The sequence below is a fragment of the Choloepus didactylus genome, chromosome 23 (genome assembly GCF_015220235.1).
Source record: "Choloepus didactylus isolate mChoDid1 chromosome 23, mChoDid1.pri, whole genome shotgun sequence".
NCBI lineage: Eukaryota > Metazoa > Chordata > Mammalia > Pilosa > Megalonychidae > Choloepus > Choloepus didactylus.
The window spans coordinates 23,724,859-23,745,402 of record NC_051329.1 but is presented as its reverse complement, the minus strand read 5'-3'; the positions used below and the strand labels follow the sequence as shown (position 1 = coordinate 23,745,402).

At 44.2% G+C, this 20,544-nt stretch overlaps 1 protein-coding gene across 1 annotated transcript; it reads right to left on the bottom strand.

The window, feature by feature from the left end:
* Positions 1-1,617: 1,617 nt before the first annotated feature.
* On the bottom strand, positions 1,618-16,805 carry LOC119519295 (seizure 6-like protein). The gene is made up of 5 exons (XM_037816872.1): positions 16,505-16,805; positions 12,400-12,432; positions 10,271-10,385; positions 7,456-7,558; positions 1,618-4,084 (listed from the first exon to the last, which is right to left on the bottom strand). The coding sequence occupies exons 1-5, from the start codon at positions 16,803-16,805 to the stop codon at positions 4,055-4,057; spliced, it is 582 nt and encodes a 193-aa protein (XP_037672800.1). The 3' UTR covers positions 1,618-4,054.
* Between the last annotated feature and the right edge of the window lie 3,739 nt (positions 16,806-20,544).

Sequence of the window (20,544 nt, the reverse complement as noted above, 5' to 3'; positions counted from 1 at the left end):
CTGTTTATTTCTTAAATTTTAATAGGGTTGTATTAGATAATGGGTAGAACATAATTCATACCCTTGCCTCTTTTAAAAAGTCTTTCTTTGTTATTGTTGAAGATGGAGCTCTGACTTGTAGCTAACTGCAAGCACTTTCAGAGAAGTATCAGAGTCAAACAGTGTAACTGAGAGGAAATTTGGCTGTTTCTGTAACATAGAACATTTTAAAAAATAACTGCAACCATAACTAGCAGTACTATATTGTTGTTTACTCTTATGCAGATCAGTGACCAAAAGAAGTTTAGAAAACTTCTATAATGTTATAATATTTCCTAATCATTTCTTATGCACCTTATAACATATTAACCATCTTTACCACTTCATTTTTTTTTCAAATTTTTTTTTCTCTGGCTTCCTTTCCTTTCAGTTCTCAATTCCCCACTGCCCTCCTGGTACTCTGTGGGATCACTACCAAATAAATTCTTTCAACTTGAATCTTTGTCTTAATGTTTGCTTCTGGGGGAGTCCAATCCAAGACATAGGTTAAGTCTCGTATACCTATATTCTAAGAAGTGTGAAAATATCTCTCCATTTCTCACTGAAACAAAGGCATTGCAAGACTTCAGGTTGGACATAATAGCTCGTATGCTTCTGGAGTGGCCCCCTTGCAGTTCTAGGGCCATTAGGGATATGGTGGTGTGTCTGATGCTAGCTCTCCCCTTAGATCTGTTTTGTTACAAACCTTCCCCAAATGTTCCCCGAGCCCTTCCAGACTTAGTCCTTTCCTGGTATTCAAAGAATCAGTAGGTGTCACTTAACTCAATCCCCAGAAACCAGGGATATTCCCATTTGTAACAAAGACCCCATAGATTTGACTCTTTTTCATTTGTTTTATTAGCATCAATATATACAAAGTGGAAAATGTCATAATTTCATTATTCTAGCTTAGAAAGTTTGCTTTGCTTTTTTTCTGTTTGGGGATAAAATGAAAATGAAAATTTCCCAAGAGAAAGCCTAGCTTTGGGGATCACTGAACACTTCCACAATCCCTGACCTCAGATGGCCCCATCACACCTATTCAAAGGTGTAGAAAAGTCATAGCCTTTGGAATGATCCCAAGGAAAGGTCATTTTTGCCCAAGGCTCATGCCTCAGCCTAAATTGTCCCACATACTTGCCATATCACTTCCTCTTAAACAACCCCTCTGATTGTGTAGCTCCTTGCTTCCTTGGGTGCTATCGGTCAGTTACCAAAACTATGGGCCTGAGGTTCCCTAGGCTTTCCAAGGAGCTGCCTTCAAAAGATCATATTTAAAGCACATCTGTGGAACTAAGCAAGGATGGCCACCAAATAGCCATCAGAATAGTTATGTTTGCTAATAATTCTACCAAAAAAAAAAAAAAAAAAAAAAAAAAAAAGCAGAAGGGTGAGCTCCAAGCTGAAAAGGGTAGAGTGTGTGCAATTTTAAAGCACAGGGCAGTAGCTGACAGATACAGCTTATATGTATTAGCATGTAATACAGGGTATATCACATGCATTCTCTGAAGCTCACAATCTCTGTAAACATTATTTCCCTCCCCCAGTTTTAAAAACATAGAGTGGCTCATGTGAAGGTTGAGTCCATTCTCAAGTTTCTCAGGAGTGTATCCTGTTCAAAAATATTTAATCCCAATGGTTTTTTTTTTTATATTGATCTTATAAAAACAGACATAGATGAACTGAAATGAGATGCTTGGTACATTTTTTTTTTTGGCATGATTATTATTTTCTTTTACCTTAACATATTACAAACACACATTCAGATATTTCAAAAAGAAAAATAAGACATCAACCTGTCTTTTCAATCACACTGTACATTGTCAAGCGCACGTGGTCAATCCCTAGGCTAAAACAAACTTTCAAAACATCGCCGTGGTTACGGATGCTGTACTACTGAGACAGAACTAATTCATTGGTATCCTGAAGAAACAAACAAACAAATAATCAACACCTTTTCTGTCCCTCTAATAGTCAATAAGACTTCCTGGTCCATAGCCTAGCCAACTTTAGGGGACAAGGTTAGAATAAAGATTTTACATTTTATTTTACAAAAGGCAAATGTTTCATTTTCCCATAACCATGGTATGCAGTAAAGTCAAATATCATTAATAGAGATCTTCCTTCCTGATGACCCAGGACTAGGGTTAGAGTGAGACTCAAATAGAAATAAATGTAAGGATTGGATTCTTCCTTAAAAAAAAAAAGTTACATTATTTGATTTGTTGGTCTTTCTCCAAATATGACATGTTCATGTTCGTGGAATGCAACATTTCTCCTCTGATTCTTTTATAAAATGGGGTGGGCTTTGGGTGACTGGGAAGTAGCCTTAAGGAGCAAATATGCAGGACTCTCTTTCTGGCAGAAGGAAAATATCCCAAACTCAGACCCCCAAGATCAAAGTCTGAGCTCCTGGTGGGGAGACAGTACCCATGGAAAGTCAACTCCCTATTCTGCTTCAGAAGGTGTTTCTGAGACAGCTACCAAATCATGGACTCCTAGCCATGCTCCCAAGGGCACGGCAGTCAGAAAGTCCTTTTCTTGTTTGAAAACCGGTGCATTTAAAGCAAATTGATAAAGCACTGGAAGGCGCCAAAGAGGACCCCAAGATTTGCTAAGCCTGTGTGCCTCTCTGAGCCATTGGCTGTCTCCACGTGGTTCCAGGGTTCCACGACATACCTGCATTTTCTTTATACCTGTACTTAGAGTCACACACTCACCAAACCTAATGGACCCTGGTAAGATACAAGGATGCTCCTGTGATGCAGTGTGGTTCTGTAAATTCCCTTCTGGCCTGAAATTGCTCTCTGTCTCCTCTGTGATGTTCAGATCACAGGATGCAGACTCCCATCTGCAGTTTCTCCTCTTCTCCAGGGCACTTCTCGGTCCCACTCTGCCGCCACCCAGCATTTGGACAGAGCTTCAGAGAACAGAAAACTTGTTTCTTCTCCTAGGGCCCTCCCACCCCTCAAAATACTTGATTACAAGTGCCTTCTGAATGTGATACCTTTTAGGGAAACAGTGCATGTGGCGCTCCCCTACTTTGAAGGCCAAGGCATCCCAGCACCCAGGAGAAAAACAGAGCTCACTCTTGGATTTTGGGATATGTCTCGCCACTCCCTCAACACAAATCCTCCTAACTGTATGGGTGAGGCCACCCAGGCTCCCCAGGCCCATGGATTTATTACCACCGCTTGGGGGTGACCCGCTGAGCCAGGTGACCCGCTCTGACACGGGTAGCACACACGACCTGCTCTTCATTGTTGAAGGAGTGTCAAAGGCAGAAAGATTTTATTAACTCAATTTCCTCATCCAACTGCCCGCCTCACCCAGTTCTTCATTGGAACTCTCACATCTCTCATCCTCCCTGACAATTTTCCTTCATCATCTGTCACCTTTTTAGAAAGAAAACATTTCCATATTTTGCCAGCATTCAAGCGAGGCCAGGGTGGTAGAAGAAAATGTTTGTCTAACAACCTTCAAAAGGATGTGGCTAGACTTTTAGATGCTAGTATATTTGGGAGAGAGGACACAGAATTTGCTTTGGAGCAGACCTGTTTAAGTACCCATGCTAAATTCCAACCCAAGTAAATCCAACAAGAAACAGCCTTCCCAAATGAGTCTTGGGGTATAGATCTGTACTAAAAACACCACTGGCATAGATGCATGCAATTTGATGCAGCCTTAGCATGGCATTGCTGACTGGAGAAACTTAATCTGCTTTTTTTTTTTAATTCCTTCTTCATCTTTTTTCTGTTGCTTTGCTTGTCATTTTGCAACATCTTCCTCCTGTCCTCAGAATTGAGGCTGCAACATGAATTTGGCTGCAACCCCAATACAGCCTACCACGCCTATCTCAATTTTAAATATAATAAATACAATGAAGAAAACAGTAAATTTTCAATAAAGAGTCTAAAGAAAAGACAGTCGACACTCTGGGGTTTCCATTAAATGCCACATGGTCTCTGGATGAATTTCTTGAGGAGGTCATAGTTGAGTTCATCTCTGTAAGCTCCCTTTTCAAGTGCAACTCTCTTTAGATGGAAACTTCATATTCTCTGGTTTCCTGAAGAGAGAGAAACAGAGTTTTTTAAACCCTTGTGTGGCTCTGTTTTTTCACCCCTCCCTCTTTCTACATATTTGGCCCTGTGGTTTTGCTGTGCCTTCTGCACCAGCTCTTGCCAGTGTGCTTTTGCCAGTGGTTTCTAAGGAAATGTGTCACAATGGGGCTTCAAATGGGCTTGTGTGTCTCCACTTGTGTCCTGCCCTTGTGCCATCATCCTGAGCTGTTAGTCCAGCAGGAGGAGGAAGGACACGGGGAACAGGTCTGAGTCACCCACCTGACAATCAGCCAATCCCAGATGTGTGAGTGAGTGCAGCCAAACCAGGATTACCACCCAGCTGAAACTAGCTTAGAACACCAAACCACAGACTGGTGAGCAAATTAACGTTTGTTGTTTTAAGCCATCGAGTTTTGGGATTGTTTGTTACTCAGCATTATTATAGCACTAGGTAGCTGATACATCTTACTTATAAGTATTAATAAGGTGCAGTCTCTAAAATGCTGTTCTTTATCAGCCTGACCTTCCTCCAGGATTTGGAAGCAAGCTACATAGAATGTAGAATAACAGACAACCTGTACTTACCAGTGCCATATCAAAAATGACTACAACAGGTGGGTAGCAACCAATTCAATTTCTCCACTATTCATGGAGCGTGTGTAATGTATTCCAGGCCCCAGGGGCAAGCAGAGAGAGATAAGAAGTCATAGGCCTCACCCTGGAAGACATCACTGTCACATGCTTTAATGAATGCCTGCAGTCCATGCTGGGCCAACACAGCAGAGATGCTCAGTCACTTCTAGGCTTCCCAGCAGCAGGGAAGTGTGGCAGGCAGACTCTAATATAGCCCATGAACCCCATGTCCTGGTGTTTGTGTCCTTATGTAGACCATTCCCCTTAAGGGTAGACAGGACCAATGGCATGATTTGAAGCAACAGAATACAGCCAAGGTGACTGGACATCACTTCTGTGATTATGTAGCATGGGATTGTCATTTCCATCTTCTAGGGCACTCTCTCCCTTGCTGACACTGAAGACGCAAGCTGCCAGGTTGTGAGCTGCTCTGTGCAGAAGGCCACAGGGCAAGGAGCTGAGGTTGCCTCTAGAAGACAGTCAGCAAGAAACCGACACTGTACAAGGAACTGAATGCTGTCAGCAACCGCAGGAGCTTGGAAAAGGACCTTTCCCCGAGTCAAGCCCCAGATAGGACTGAAGCCTTGGCTGGCCCCGGCTAAGCCAGGCCAGACTCCTGACCCACAGAAACCATGAAATAATAAATGCGTATTGTTGTTTTTTTTTTTTTAAACTTTATCAAAAAATTTAGAAAAATCATTTCAAACTAAACAAAACAAAGGAATAAGAAAAAAAATAACCTAAATTAACTACATTGCTTCCAACATGTTCCTACCCTACCTCAAGAAAATCAACAAACCATAGTCATTCCTGAGCATTCCCATATCATTAAGATGACCCTCAATAGCTTATCTGTTTTATTAGATTATCGTTCCCCCTTCACTAGTTGCTGTCTATCTCTAGGTCCCCTACATTCTACAATATAAGAAACTTATTTTACATTTTTCACAGAGTTCACATTAGTGGCAACATGCAATATCTCTCTTTTTGTGCCTGGCTTATTTCACTCAGCATTATGTCTTCAGGTTTCATCCATGCTGTCATATGTTTTGCGACCTCATTCCTTTTCACTGTCGTGTAGTATTCCATTGTGTGTATATACCACATTTTGTTTATCCACTCATCTGTTGAAGGACATTTGGATTGTTTCCATCTCTTGGCAACTGTGAATAATGCCACTATGAGCATCAGTGTGCAAATATCTGTTTGTGTCACTGTTTTCAGTTCTTCTGGTTATATACCAAGTGAAATTGCTGGGTTGAAGCATAACTCTATATCTAGTTTTCTAAGGAACCACCATACTGTCCTCCAGAGTGGCTGTACCATTATACAGTCCCAGAGAAATGAATAAGAGTTCCAATTTCTCCACATCCTCTCCAGGATTTGTAGTTTCCTGTTTGTTTAATGGTAGCCATTCTTATTGGTGTGAGATGACGTCTCATTGTGGTCTTAATGTGCATTTCCCTAATGGCTAGTGAAGCTGAACATTTCTTCATGTGTTTTTTCTTCAGAGAAATGTCTTCTCATATCTTTTGCCCATTTTATAATTGGGTTGTTTGTACTATTGTCCTTGATAACCGTGTATTGTTTTAAGCCCCTAAGTTTGCAGTGATCTCGTTGTGCAGTAATAGATAACTAAAACAGGAGGCTGGAGGAGGTGGAGGTGAGGGAGAGTTAGCAGGGATAAGGAACGAGTGGAGTCTCTGCTCTCCACACTCTGGGAGAGGACGGCACATCATCACACAGTGAATTTGCAGGGTTGCGGTTTTGCAAAATCGTGACCAGCCTTTTGGTTCTTCACCTGAGCCTCTGGACCTTTGCACGTGCTCTCCTTCTCCCTGGCCCACCCACCAGCTAACTACCACCCCCCCATACCTGCCTCAGCTTCACTGTCACTTCCTCAGAGAGGCTGTGTCCAACCCTCTCCCAGGGATCCCCCAACAGGCACTCTGAGAGCACCTTGTCCAATTTCTTTCATAGCTCTTAAAAACTATGATTTATCATTATCAGGATATTCACCGGCACATTCGATTGCTTGAGGTTTGGTGAGAGGCAGCCTAGGATAGCGCTTAACAGCATCAGGTTGACTTTGCACACTGGCTTCATCATTTCTTAACTGTGTGACTTTGGCCAAAGTGTTCTGGCCTCTCTTTGAACCTCAGTGTCGTCATCGGTCAGTCGGAGATAACCAGAGTACGGTACGGATCAGAAAGAGTTGCAAGGATTCAAGGAGAATATGCACTGAGTGTGTCTGTCACATGGTATGGATTGTTATGACTAGTCTCTGACTCCTTGGCCAGACTGTAAGTTCCTCAACAGCAGGATCTGTATCTATTCAGTTCATAACTGTGTCCCAAGTGCCCAGCACGGGGTCTGCCATTCCAATGCGTAGGGCTGCTGCACCTTGCCACTTTGTAGGCATTTGATAAGGTGCATGGGAACGTGGCACTGTGCCCCCAGCCCCTGGCAGGCGCTGACCCTTCTCAGCTATCTCTTTGTGGCTTTTTGGTGTAGTCCCTTCTTTCCATGTGTGTCCCATCAAAAGTGAACAGCCTTGTAAGATCATCAGCAGCTGTCACCGCTTGCAAAGGGAGCATTGTTCTCCCGGCAGTTCTCTCTGACGGTCTATAGCGGGATGGAGGTAGGCCCATTGGCCTTAAGCAAAAGGAAATTAAGCCTCCAGTTTCATTGTGGGTTATTCGGGGCAGGCAAAGAGCCAGGCACTGGGGAAAGACCAACTCACCCCTGTCTCGTAGATGGGGTTGTCAAACTCGGTTTCCACGGTGATCTGGCTGTAGGGGTGGGAGTACATCAGGGGCAGGCGGAGATTGGAGTAATAGCGACATCTGGAAAAGAGACCAGAAAGGAGAGGGATATCACCCCTCCCTGCCTAGGAGATTCTTGACAATACTGAAGGGGAACAGTTTGTGCCACTTCCTGAACTCTGCCACTCCACTAATGACAATGAGGATGGGTGGAAACGGCCTGTTGCAGGTGAGAATCTGAGTGCGGTGGAAGCCAGAATCAATTGCTCTCAACTTCTAACCCAGTGAGTGATACTCAAAGCCCTGGTACCTCCCCTTATTGTGGAGGGGGTGGGGTGTGATTTGATTCCACCCAGAAGGTGATTCGAGTCCCTCTTTAATGCAAAGGGCAACCTCAACAACAATGAGCATTTACTGAGCACCTACTATATGCTGTGTCACCTCCACAGAGTAGTCCTCCGTGATTGCCCTATTCAAAGGTGGTTTCTCTGTTACACACCACAGCCTATCTATTTCACTGTGTTTATCCTTTCCTTGTGTTATAATTTGTGTTCTGACCCACTCCACCCCACCCCCATTAGACAATGCACTCCATGAGGGCAGAACAATTTATATTAGGAGCATCCCAGGCTCAGGGCCTTTGCATGTGCTACTCTGTGGCCTGGAACTCTCCTCTCCCAGGTATCTGCATGGTTTACTGATTTTTCACTTTGAAGTCCTTTGCTCAAATATCATCTCATAGTGGGGCCTCCTCTACCTATCCCATTTAAATGCAACTACCACCCCGGCCTCGGAGCTCTCTATGTCCCTTCACAGCTTTGTGTTTCTCCCTGCATTTATCACCTTCTAACAAACTCCACGATCTTCTTATACTTTGCTTATTTTCTATCCTCCTGCCTTAGAACCCGAGCCCCATGAGGACAGAGCCCCATGAGGACAGAGATTTCCGTTGTGTAAGAGTTTGGCTAACCTTTGTCCCTGGTTCCTGGGAGAACCCTCTAAAGCTCTGGAATTTCCTGTGATCTGAGTGCCCCTCCCACCACACCTGACAGTTCTTGTTAAGGAGATGACGCGGGTGGGGCAGCCAGCAGGTGATCTTAAACAGTGGGGGCTGGTCAGGGCAGGAAGCTCAACCCTGTGACTAGAGGCTTGGGCTTTGAGCCACATCCTTTTGGCCCTACTTCAGGGCAGGCTGGAGACTGAGTTTGACCACATGGGCATCGATTCAATCAACCATGCCTATGCAGTGAAACCCCATAATAACTCCGGACTGAAGCTCACGGGAGCTTCCCTGCTTGGTGATACAAATGGACATGCCAGGAAGGGGCTACTTCAGGACTCCATGGAGAGGACGCAGATGTTTTGTGTTTGAGACCCTCCTAGATCTTGCCCTACGGGTCCCTTCTTTTTGGCTGGTCCTGATCTGTATCCTTTTTGCTATAATAAAACCGTAATACATGTAGCACTCTCCTGAGTTCCGTGAGACGTTCTAGTGAATTATTGAACCTGGAGGGGTGCTGGGAACCCCGCAAGCTTTAGCTGGTTGTTCAGAAGCATGAGTGGCCTGGTAACCCCCAAACTTGTGGTCGGTGTCTGAAGTCAGGGTGGTCTTGTGGCAACCGTGCCCTTAACTTGCAGAGTCTGATTTCACTTCGGGTATTAGTGTCAGAATCGCATTAAAGTTGGTATCAGAAGTTATTGCAACTTCCCTCTGTTTTTTCAGTGATGCCCCCAGACCTCAGAAAAGTAACTGGCAAGTGTTCAAAAACTGTACATTTGAATGAATCGGTGACTATCCTAGGCACGGTTTAATATCTCCGTTCCTCATTAAATGCAAGATCTATGACCCTCAACACCTGGGACATTGGATCCATATTCGATTGTTTAAAAATTCTTGTTGGAAAAGGGGGGTGTGAAATGAAACAAAATAAAGTTTCAGTGGCTGAGAGATTCCAAATGGAGTCGAGAGGTCACTCTGGTGGACATTCTTACACACTATATAAATAACACTTTTTAGGTTTTAATGCATTGGAATAGCTAGAAATAAGTACCTGAAACTATCAAACTGCAACCCAGTAGCCTTGACTCTTGAAGATGATTGTACAGCAGTGCAGCTTACAAGGGGTGACAGTGTGATTGTGAAAACCTTGTGGATCACACTCCCTTTATCCAGTATACGGATGGATGAGTAGAAAAATGGGGACAAAAGCTAAATGAAAGATAGGGTGGGAGGGGGGGATGATTTGGGTGTTCTTTTTTACTTTTATTTTTTTATTCTTATTTTCACTTTTTCTGGTACAAGGAAAATGTTCAAAAAATAGATTGGGGTGATGAATGCACAACTATATGATGGTACTGTGAACAACTGATTGTATACTTTGGATGATTGTATGGTATGTGACTGTATGTCAATAAAACTGAATTTTTTAAAAAAAATTCATGTTGAATAAATGAATGCATGAGCAAGTGAATAGTGGAATGGATGAATCGGTGGGCATGGCAGTGGGCAACATCTCCCCCACTAAACTGTAAGCTCCTTGAGGTCAGGGACACGGTTGGTCTTGTCCATCATTGCATCCTCAGCCCTCTCACCATGGAGGCTCATTAGGGGCTGGGTATAAATATTTTTCTCACTGAGTTGAACGGAATCACACCATCCTGCCATCAAACCCATGCCCTATCCCCAAGCTAAAACGGACACCGTGAAGCTCCGAGAGGTGAAACGCCCAGTCCCCCAGCACAGGGGTGGCTGCATAGGTGGCAGCCCCCACCCCAGCGCCCCGATGCCCCTACCTGGTGATGTAAATGTAGGCTCCTCCCAGGAGTAAGGAGATGATGAGGACAGGGATGAAGACAGCCAGTGCCATGCTTCCCCCTTCCAGGGACGTCTCCGCTGCCGCTTCTGCTACTGAACACACCAGCCAGTGAGACCCTCATTTCTCCCACACTCAACCACGCAGGTACCTGGCTCACGGGGGGCACCTGGCACTGCTTCCAATTCTGACCCCACGCAGAGAGCTGACATTACAGAGTCTTAGGCATTGAACGACCATCTCCAGAGTGGAGAAGAGGCAGAGACCAGAGGAAACTATACTGGTCAGGTCCTTGGAAACCTTCGCAATGGAGCCCAGACCCAGCCTTGGGTGGGGTGGACATAGAGCTACCGAGAATCACCCCATTTTCACACTGATCATACTACACCTATTTTTTTTTTAAATACAGTTGAAATATTAAAATCAAATTCAAGGCCAGTCTTGGAGAAAATTCCAAATATAGTAACTGGGAAGGCAGGATTGCCGGACACTTTATTTGCCATTCTCGGGGGACAGGAGAGGAGGAATGGGTGTGGAACTGAGATGCCGGCATGGTGGGCAAGTATGGGCAGGTGTGTGTCGGAGAGTTGGATGGTGCTGGGGCCACGCTGTAGGGTTTCTAAGCAGGTGCCCCACACCTGCCTGCTCACCTGGGGAGGGTGGGAATTTGTTGCTTCAAGGCTCGTGGGCCCCTCCCAGGGTTACTCAACCAGAATCTCCAGGAAGGGGCTCTGGGCAGCTATCACATCCCCAGCGACAGCCCAACCGTGGGTCTCAACTGCAGTTCTCAGAGACCACCGCTGCACGTTCTCACATAGCTGCCCCGAGTCTCACCTGGAGGTCCCACTCTCTCTCAATGTTTGTGGCAATTGCAAGAACTCTGAGAGCTGCTGTGGGGGGCAGTGGTGGTGTTCCAGGATGGCTTGAAGAGAGACCACAAGTGTCTTCCAGAACTTAACCTCCAGATTTCCTTTGCCATTCTTATGGCCACAGCTAAAAGAGCTTGGCTGTACGCCAATCTATCATCCATTAACCACCACTCCACAGGGTCTGAAAAAATCAATCCTAACACCCATGATAAATGCATGAGCACAAAATGTGCTCATAATTTTCAAGCAACCCCAGACCTTTGAGATGTTCTCATGGTTCATTGGATGGCAAAAGGCAGAAGAGGGATGGCCTGAATAGAGAATAACTCCACACAATGCCCTCTATTTCCCAAATGGAGTGACTAATACAGGCTTCTCCCCCACACCTATATTTAAGCCGTGGCTTGAGGAATCAGGAACAAATGCAGAATAGTGACTAATAAAATGTAATTCACACAGCCCCAGATTCCGAGCAAACTAATTATTGTCAGATAGCTAAAGATGGCTCCATAAATAATAATAAAAACTGCTTAATTGATTGAAAGGGATTTTTTTTTTTTACTTTCTTGACTCCAGAGCCCAGGTGAGTGTTTTATACCAAATTTAATGGAAGTTACACAGAATGCAGAATGTTTTTATATATGAGAGGGGTTGGAAAGGGAAGGACCACCCCCCACCCCCCTGCCCCCGTCAAGTGGAAAAACAGAAACAAAATTATGGATAACTTTTAGCATTTTGCACAATAATAAATTTCCCTTGGGAATTCCTAATAAAAGGAGAACATAAACCAAGGGGCAGGGGGCAGGGATGGGTGTGTTGGAGAAGAAAAAGACCAAGGGGAAACAGACCATTGAGCATCCCCAGGACAGATTTTCTCTCCCAAACCACTGAGATGCTCAGCATGGAAGACCGAGCCTCACTAGATTTCTTTCCCCAAAATCACACCACGTGGTTTAAAAAATTTTACAACCGGGTTATGCCCTTTGTAGACATACGGATTAGCAGATTTTCTTACCTCATTGCCAAGTACAGAATTTTCAGGTAAATTCATCCTAAATTGAAAATCTCCTTAATTTTTCTTTATAATACCATTTGTTTTGAAATGACTTTCAGCAGGGTGAAGGCAGTTTTTTTTTTTTTTTTAATGTTTTAAACAGTTGGATAAAGCTATCCAAATATCTTCCCGTGTGTTCTACTATTAGCTTGATTTATTGGATTTGTTTTTCATTATGGAACTCACCTTCCAAAGCATGTTCAAAGCTGTCTTGATTAACTGAAAGAGAAATCAGGAAGCATTGGTCAATGTAAAATGAATTCACTCTGCTTGCATGAAATGAAACCGAAAGAAGTAAGAGCCAAAGGCCCATTCCATGCTTTTCTGAAGCTAGGGTTATGTTTTTATTTATCTCAGGCTGCTATCATCAATGGAAATGCCTGAATAGATCCCCTTCCTGAGTATCTGAAAATGAGATACATAAAAAACAGTAACAACAATAGCTAATATTTACTAACATTCATCATGTGTCAGATACTGTACCAAGAAATTTATTTGCTCATTTAACTCTCCCAATGCTGTTAAGTAGCTACCATTTTAACCTCATTTTATGGATGAGCAAAAAGAGGTTCAGAAGAGTGGAGTGACTTGTCTGAGATCACACAGCTTCTAAGTGTTAGAGGCAGGATTTAACCCAGGACTTTTCGACTTTCTCTAGCCTCTGCCCTTATCTACATGGTTATGGTAGTTTCATTATTTTTATGTAGAACAAAGCACTGATGAATGGTGAGACTCAAGACTTTTATACAAAATCCAGCCAGAGGTGAAACTAAACAGCTTTCCTGCTTTGAAATACACATTTCTGTGAACCTTTCTCATTTCAATTTTATCTATATTCTTTTTTTTAAAACTAGAATTTGTATTCCTTGTGAAAACTATTTTCATTCACTTGTATCCCCTGCAAAAACGTCTTTGGAAGTTTGAAATGATGGGGGTTGGCATTGCCATGCTCTGGCATCACAGTCATCATGCTAACTGAGCACAAAAGTTCAGCAAGCAGGATGGGTTCTTCTTCCGAAGATGCAAAGCGCCAGCCAGGAGGCTTAGATGAAAAGATTTGCATCTCTAGGAGGTGGGAGGGTGATGGCTATCAACCACGAGCTGTATTTGCATTTTACCTAATCCCAAGCCTTCCTAATTTAGTGTCTTGGTCAAATTCACTCTCTGACAGAGGACCATGCAATGACAGCAAAACCAGTTGAAAAGCCAAATAAACTAATAAGTAAATAAATAAACAAATAAATATAGATACTTCTGGGGCTTCGGCATCAGGAAAATGGGAACACGGAGACACGTTTCCCACTCTAGACATGAGTTGGATCTTGGGGCAGGGGCTGGGCATCCATGAACTTTCACGGAATCTTAGACCTGAAGGGGAGCACTGGGCTTTGCGTGTCTCAGAGTGTGGTCAGCGGCCCCCTGGGGTGCATGTCGTGATGCAGATTCCTAGGCCCTGCTGGTCTCATAAACTCCCCAGTAATCCTGATGCAGCCGTTGGGTACACTGACTTCCTCTTTAGAAACACTGATCGGAACTAACCCAGTGATTTCTCAAAAAGGGAGACTCCAGTCAGAGAGGAAAAGTGGGTGAGGCCACGTCAGCCCGGAGCCCGGGGCCCCTGAGCCCCAACTCCAGACCACAAAGCCATAACCCCCCACATTTCTTTTGAAGAGGGGTGATTGATCATTTCCTCACAGAGTTGGGGGATCTCATGAGTGGAAATGGAAAGAGGAGGAAAGTGCAAAAGCCACTCAGGTGACTTTCCTGCTAGAAATGCTACCACACCGGTAGAAGAAAGGGGAGGCAGGGGAAGCTATTCACCCGCTGGGGTTTCAAGGGCTGCTTAGATGGCATCGCTGCTTTCTTACTTTCCTCACCTCTTCAAAAGGACCTCTTGTCCGTTTATTAAGAACTGCTTGTTATTCATAGGACAATTGCCTGCTTGATGACAGGTGAGTGAAGTGTATTCCTTAGGGTTTCCCACACATGCCAGATAAAAGAACCACCAGTGGTTAGTAACTAGTTAAACAGGTTTCCTGGGTCCTGCCCTCAACCCAGTGAATCAGAATCTCCAGGAAAGGGGACCAGGAATCTATTTACAACAAGTACCCCACATCTGGAAACCACTGCCTTAAGTGGTGCACAAATTTAACGTGCATTTGCACGACCAAGAGCTTGTTAAAAATGCTTATTCCAGGGCTCTGCCCAACAGTGACTCTGATTTAGTAACTCTGGGGTAGATGCAGCAATATATCTATAATAAACACCCCAGATGATTCTGATGCTGGAGTGATGGGTTGGTTAGGGGCGTTTTTAACAGCCCCGAACAGTCCTGAAGTTCACCCAATGGGCAGCAAGCTGTGGAAGTCAAACGTGGGTTCAAGTCCTAGCATTTTCTCTGACCAGCTGTGTGGCTTTGGGAAAGTCACTTGACTTCTCTGAATCTCTCGTTCCACATCTGTAGATAGGTAGCTGGCTGATCATTCTTAGAGTGTGGTCAGGAAGCTCGAATGAAGTGATTTGGGGAAAGTATCTTTTTTTACTGAGGTAAAATTCACATAATATAAAATTCACCATTTTAAAGGAAAAATTCACTGGCATTTAGTACATTCAAAATGTTGTGCAACAATCACCTTTACCTAGTTCCAAAACATTGTCGTCCGTCATCCTAGAAGAAAACCTGTACCCCATTCTTCCCTTTCGCAAGCCCCTGGCAACCAATTATCTCCTTTCTGTCTGGATTTACCTATTCTGGATATTTCATATATATGGAGTTGTACAATATGTGACCTTTTGTATCTGGCTTATTTCACCCAGCATAATGTCTTCAACGTTCATCCATGTTGTAGCACTTATCAGAACTTCATTCATTTTTATGTCCGAATAACCTCCCATTGTTTGGAAATACTGTGTTTAGTGTATACATACATCAGTTTGGGTTGTTTCCACCTTTTGGCTATCGTGAGTAATGCTGCTATGAACATTATGTGCTAGAATTTGAATACCTGTGCAATTGCAGGGTGGGGAAAGTATTTTTAAGCCTTAACACTGGGATTTACCAATAAGGCATTTGCGGATCCACTGAAGTTATGGAAATGCAGAGATCTAAAGCAGAAATGTAAAACTGCGTGCTTCCCCCCCACCCTTGTCCTGGAGAGAGAGTTTAGAGCTTTTTGTCTGATTCTCGATGCGGTATACAACTCCCCCAAAGGCTAAGATCCATTGGCCTAATGTATTGAACACATTTAGGATGTGTTAATGAACTGTATACCTCAAAGACCCAGATAAACGGATCCAAATCACACTTGGCATGTCACAACCTAATTTCAATGATGACTATTTCATTGATTCTAGGATGCACAGTTTCTCCCTTTTTATCAGCTCTGAGATGGGAGTCTCAAATCAATGGTTGTTATATTCACCGCCACTAGGGGAGCGCTCACGAATCCCCGTGCACAGACACGGAGAGTGGGAACATCTACATCGGCAGAATGGGTGCAGGTGCCTTGTGGGAACACCCCACAACAGTGGTCAACTCTCAACCCTTGGGAACCAAGTGGTTTCGAGAAGGGGATGCAGGAGGTGGAGAGTATTTAAGACATAATGTCAAAGAAGAAGTCAAAAGCAAGGTGGTTCTCAGGACCAGCTAGGGCAATGAAGAAGTATCGGGGGCAAAATTTAAGGAGGCACACCTTAATTTAAGAAATATCTAAGAGCTTCTCCTTAAAATTTTCACCTCAGGCTCCTCTCTGGCTCCACACTTTTTGGGCCCTGCCTCTGGGATACTGCAAAAGTTCAGCATCCCAGACTTAGATCTTTTGTGGATTATCTCAGGGAATTCTGCTTCGCTGATGCTGTGATTGCCACAGGGGCAACTGAGTGGAAAAATAGGACACTGAAGACTCTGAGTCAAAAAAGAATTCAAAAGTGTCAGATTCTAAAGGTGGGGAAATTTAAGGGATAATGGGACCAGTTATTGTTTTTCTGGAACCAATTAATTTTGTTTATGTTTTCCTTTTACTGTTTTCTTAAGAGTGACGTATGATAAAAAATCTGTGTGTGACAGAACTCTTTGTAGTAAGTAAATCAAAATGGTAAACAATGAGAAAGCTTATCAGTTTAATTGCAGCATTTTTTTTTTCTTCTGCAGTGGTGCATAAAAATAACGGTGGCATCTTAGATTTAACAAAATGTGGTCAGCCCAGCTTTTTCGAGCACGTTCGGAATCCCCATAAGCCAATCCTGAGATCTCCCAGCCCCCGGTCCCTGAGTGGCCAGGAGGTTTCTTTACCTTTGCAAACGGGCAGCGGCCCGTTCCAGTGGGATGGCTGCCCCAGGATGCACCGAATGGTTACTTCTCCCATGAGCTCGAAGCCTTCGTAGCACATGAAGGTGAGAGACTCCCCAGGCAGGTACAGTCGCTTGTACAGGATTTGGTACCCGTTTTCAGGCAACCCTGGGTTGTCACATGCCAGGGACTCCTCCGCTGGAATGAAAGCCAAAAGGAGCTGCGATAAGATGATACTGATCCTTGGGTGCTGCTTCTCAGATCCCTGAGAGTCGCTACGGTGACACCCCAATGCTCGTGCCATCTGGCTTTGGCCAGTCTCTCCAGCATCCTCTCTCGCTTTTTGCACCTCATAGTGAATGGTTTCCCCTTCCTCAAACTCACCTTGTTCTCTCCCACTTCTGGGAATGGGTTACACCTGGGCATGGGTAGCATGAATTGGGCTGTGGAGACTAGTGTTTGGGGGTAAAATCAGGGTTCTGCTACTTATCAGCTGTGTGGCCTCCAGCAAGTGACACAACCTCTCTGAGCTTCAGTTTTCTCATCGGCAAAATGGGAATACTAGTAGTACCTACATCATGGAGATCTGGAGGATTAAATAAGATAATGGATATAAAATTAGCATGCTCTTGGCACATACAGGTTCAGTAAAAGGTGGTGGTGGTGTTAAATTATGAAATATTCTTCTCTCCTCACCTTTATACACCTCACCTGCCCACCCAACCTGTCTAGGTCTTATTTGTCTTTCAATACTCAGGCTTCAGTGCTCTTCCTCCTCCTCCAGGAAGCCTTCCCTGATACTCCTCACCCCCAACTGGGTCACCAGTCTTTTCAGTTCTTCCTCAACCCCAGTGCTGCACACATTATATTTAATTATTTAATACCTCTTTCCCTCACTGGAGATGAGCCCACTAAGGCAAGCTTGAAGCTCATGGGGTGGGATCCAGAAGGTGTCCCATAAATGACCCCAGTTAGTAAGTCCACACTGCCACCTGGTGACTGCTCTCCCCAGCTGCAGACACTAAGTCCCTGGTAGGCTAAGACTTACTGGAGAGCTGACTTTGCAGGTTTAACACATGCCAGGCCCACCACCTGACCCTGTTCCCTTCCAGCGCCTCCTGGGAATGGACAGCCAGCACCCACCACCTTGCACACAGGACGACAGCTCTTAAAACGATCTATCCTTTCCTTCTTGACCTCGCTTTTTTTTTAAATCAAATTCAGTTTTCTTGCAATATATTCACATACCGTACAATCATCCACGGTGTACACATCAACTGTTCACAGTAGCATCATATAGTTTTGCGCTCATCACCCCAATCTATTTTTGAACACTTTCCTTACACCAGAAAGAATCAGAATAAGAACAAAAAATAAAAGTAAAAAGAAACACTCAAATCATCCCACCCTATTTTTCATTTAGTTTTTGTCCCCATTTCCCACCCATCCATCCATACACTAGATAAAGGGAGTGTGAGCCACAAGGTTTTCACAATCACACTGTCACCCCTTGTAAGCTACATTGCTATACAATTGTCATCAAGAGTCCAGGCTACTGGGTTGGAGTTTGATAGTTTCAGGTATTTACTTCTAGCTATTCCAATACACTAAAACCTAAAAGTGTTATCTATATAGTGTATAAGAATGACCTCCAGAGCAACCTCTCGACTCCATTTGGAATCTCTCAGCCACTGAAACTTTATTTCGTTTCATTTTGCTTCCCCCTTCTTGACCTTGCTTTACTTAAGAAGATCCAACTCCTCAAACATCAAACCCTGTACCTGCCATCAGTGTTTCAGAGAAAAAAAGATGGAAAAACGCTTCCCTCGATAGCTTCTGTTACTCAATTAGTGAAACTCTCCAACAAGATGAGATGCCGTTTCTTTTACCCAAAGTATCCCTATAATGTTTGAGTGATTTTTTGCAAACTCACTAGTGTAATTCCTCAGCTCGTCATCTTCTATGAAATTCTGCAGCTTCTCAGTTCAGAACATGGAGCAGGTGGGCTGTTTCCAACTTACCTGATGATTTTGGTGAACTGGGAGGGGAGGCAGTTTTCTCCATCTGTGGCTTTTGAGGCCCTGTCTTGCCTGGTTCCCGCCTCCTTCTCTGACCATTCCTTACCCTGTAGTGAGCTAGTTGCATTTTGCCAGACGGCTCACACTATTTCACCCGTGGGGTTCTTTGTCCTGCTTTTCCCTTTTCCTCCTGTGAATGGTGGAGTTGGGTGGTGATGCTGGAGAAAACTCTAAAATGGCCCTTAATGCTCCCCTCCTCCTTGTAGGCATGGTTTTGAGTATGGGCAGGACCGATACCTTGCTTCTAACCAATAGAGTGATGGGCTATCACTTCTTGGGTTATGTTACATAAGATTGTAATTTCCATCTTTTTGGCAGCCTCTCTCCCTTGTTGTCATTTTGTCAGCTGTCTGAAGGACAGGCCCATGTGGCAAAGACCCGAGGGTCACCTCTGGCTGGCAACCTGCAAAGCACTGAATATGCTGTCAACAACCACAGGGGCATGGAAGCGGGTCCTTCCCCACTCAAAACTTTAGATGAGACCCCAGCCTCAGAAGACATCTTGGGAGACCTCGAACCAGGGTACCCAGTTAAGCTGTGTGCAGACTCCAGGACCACAGAAACTGTGAGATAATAAATGTGTGTTGTTTTCAGCTTCTAAGAGGTAATTTATTATGCAGCAATAGATAACTAACATAGAGGGGCATCTTATTTTGCAGGACAAATCTTGAGACTCCCCAGAACAATCCAGGTCTTTCCCAAACAGTGTGGACCCTCCTGACCTTACAGCCCTCTTCTCTAATGTGCACAGACCTCCTTCATAACCTCAGACCCCGTTACGTCACTGTTTGCTTCTGCACAGCTCTCCCAGATAGGGAGCTTGGGTTATGTTTATGCCAGGAATCCCAAAGCCTGGGTCACAGGAAGCATTCATTCATTCAACAAATGTTTACTGAGCACCTATTATGTGCCAGCACATAGGCAAGCATGCAGAATCTTAGAAGCCCCAGCTGGGACCTCATTTTCAATTTGACCTACCCACAGCCTCTATTTAGCTCATGCAATATAAATTAAAATCTAGTTACTGAGCTTTCACAAATCAGGATATTCCATGAAATAATGTAGATTTCTGGCCCCTATAGTCACACGGCAATGTCTGGCTGGACTTGAGTTCCCCTTTGACCAGGACGTGTTTCCCAGTTGACCACAACTCCTACCTAGGATCTGTCTGGCCCTGAGCTAGGTTTGGCTCTTTACTCACTGGTTTATCATCTGCAGCCAGAACAGGGCCCAGCACACAGTAGGTATACAAGTAATGATGTAAGAGGTTTCAAAACCTTATAACAATTCAATAGAAGGAAGGTTGCAGAGTAGACGTGCTTAGGCTTGTGTGTCCTAGAACTGCCAAGGACTCAGATCCCACTTGTACATCTCCTAGCTTCAGTTTTCTCATCTGTAAAATGGGATGACCTCCTAAGATCGTTTTGAGGATTATATGAGCCCATGCACGTAAGGTGACCAGCACATAACAGGCTCCCATTATGGTTTCATTATTTTTATGACCTTTGCCATTTTTGTCATATTTTCTTACCAATGGTACTATATAATTCAGCCTCACCTAACTAATAATAATCCCATGACCACAGGTTTCAAATGTGTTTTATCTTTTCTGGTCCATCTGGGCACTGTCTAAAACCATGTTGGTACCATCAGTGCATATAATGCTCCTTAGGAAATGCAGCCCAGTGCACTGCACTTTACAGTTTATGAACTCCTGGAGTCCAGAATTTGCTCTCTGGCTCTTTTGAGTCCAGTGGACATTTACTCTGCATCTCCTATATGGCAGGTCTGGGCTGGAAGCTGGGTACAGAGTGCTGAACAGGAGAAACGTGGCTTCTAGACTCCCCAGAGTCAGTTTGGTGAGGGAAAGAGAACAGCTCTCAGTAATCACCACCCTGTGCGCTAACAGCCAGCCACAATGGGGGCAGCACAGTGGGGAAATCTCACCTGACCCAGTCATGGGTG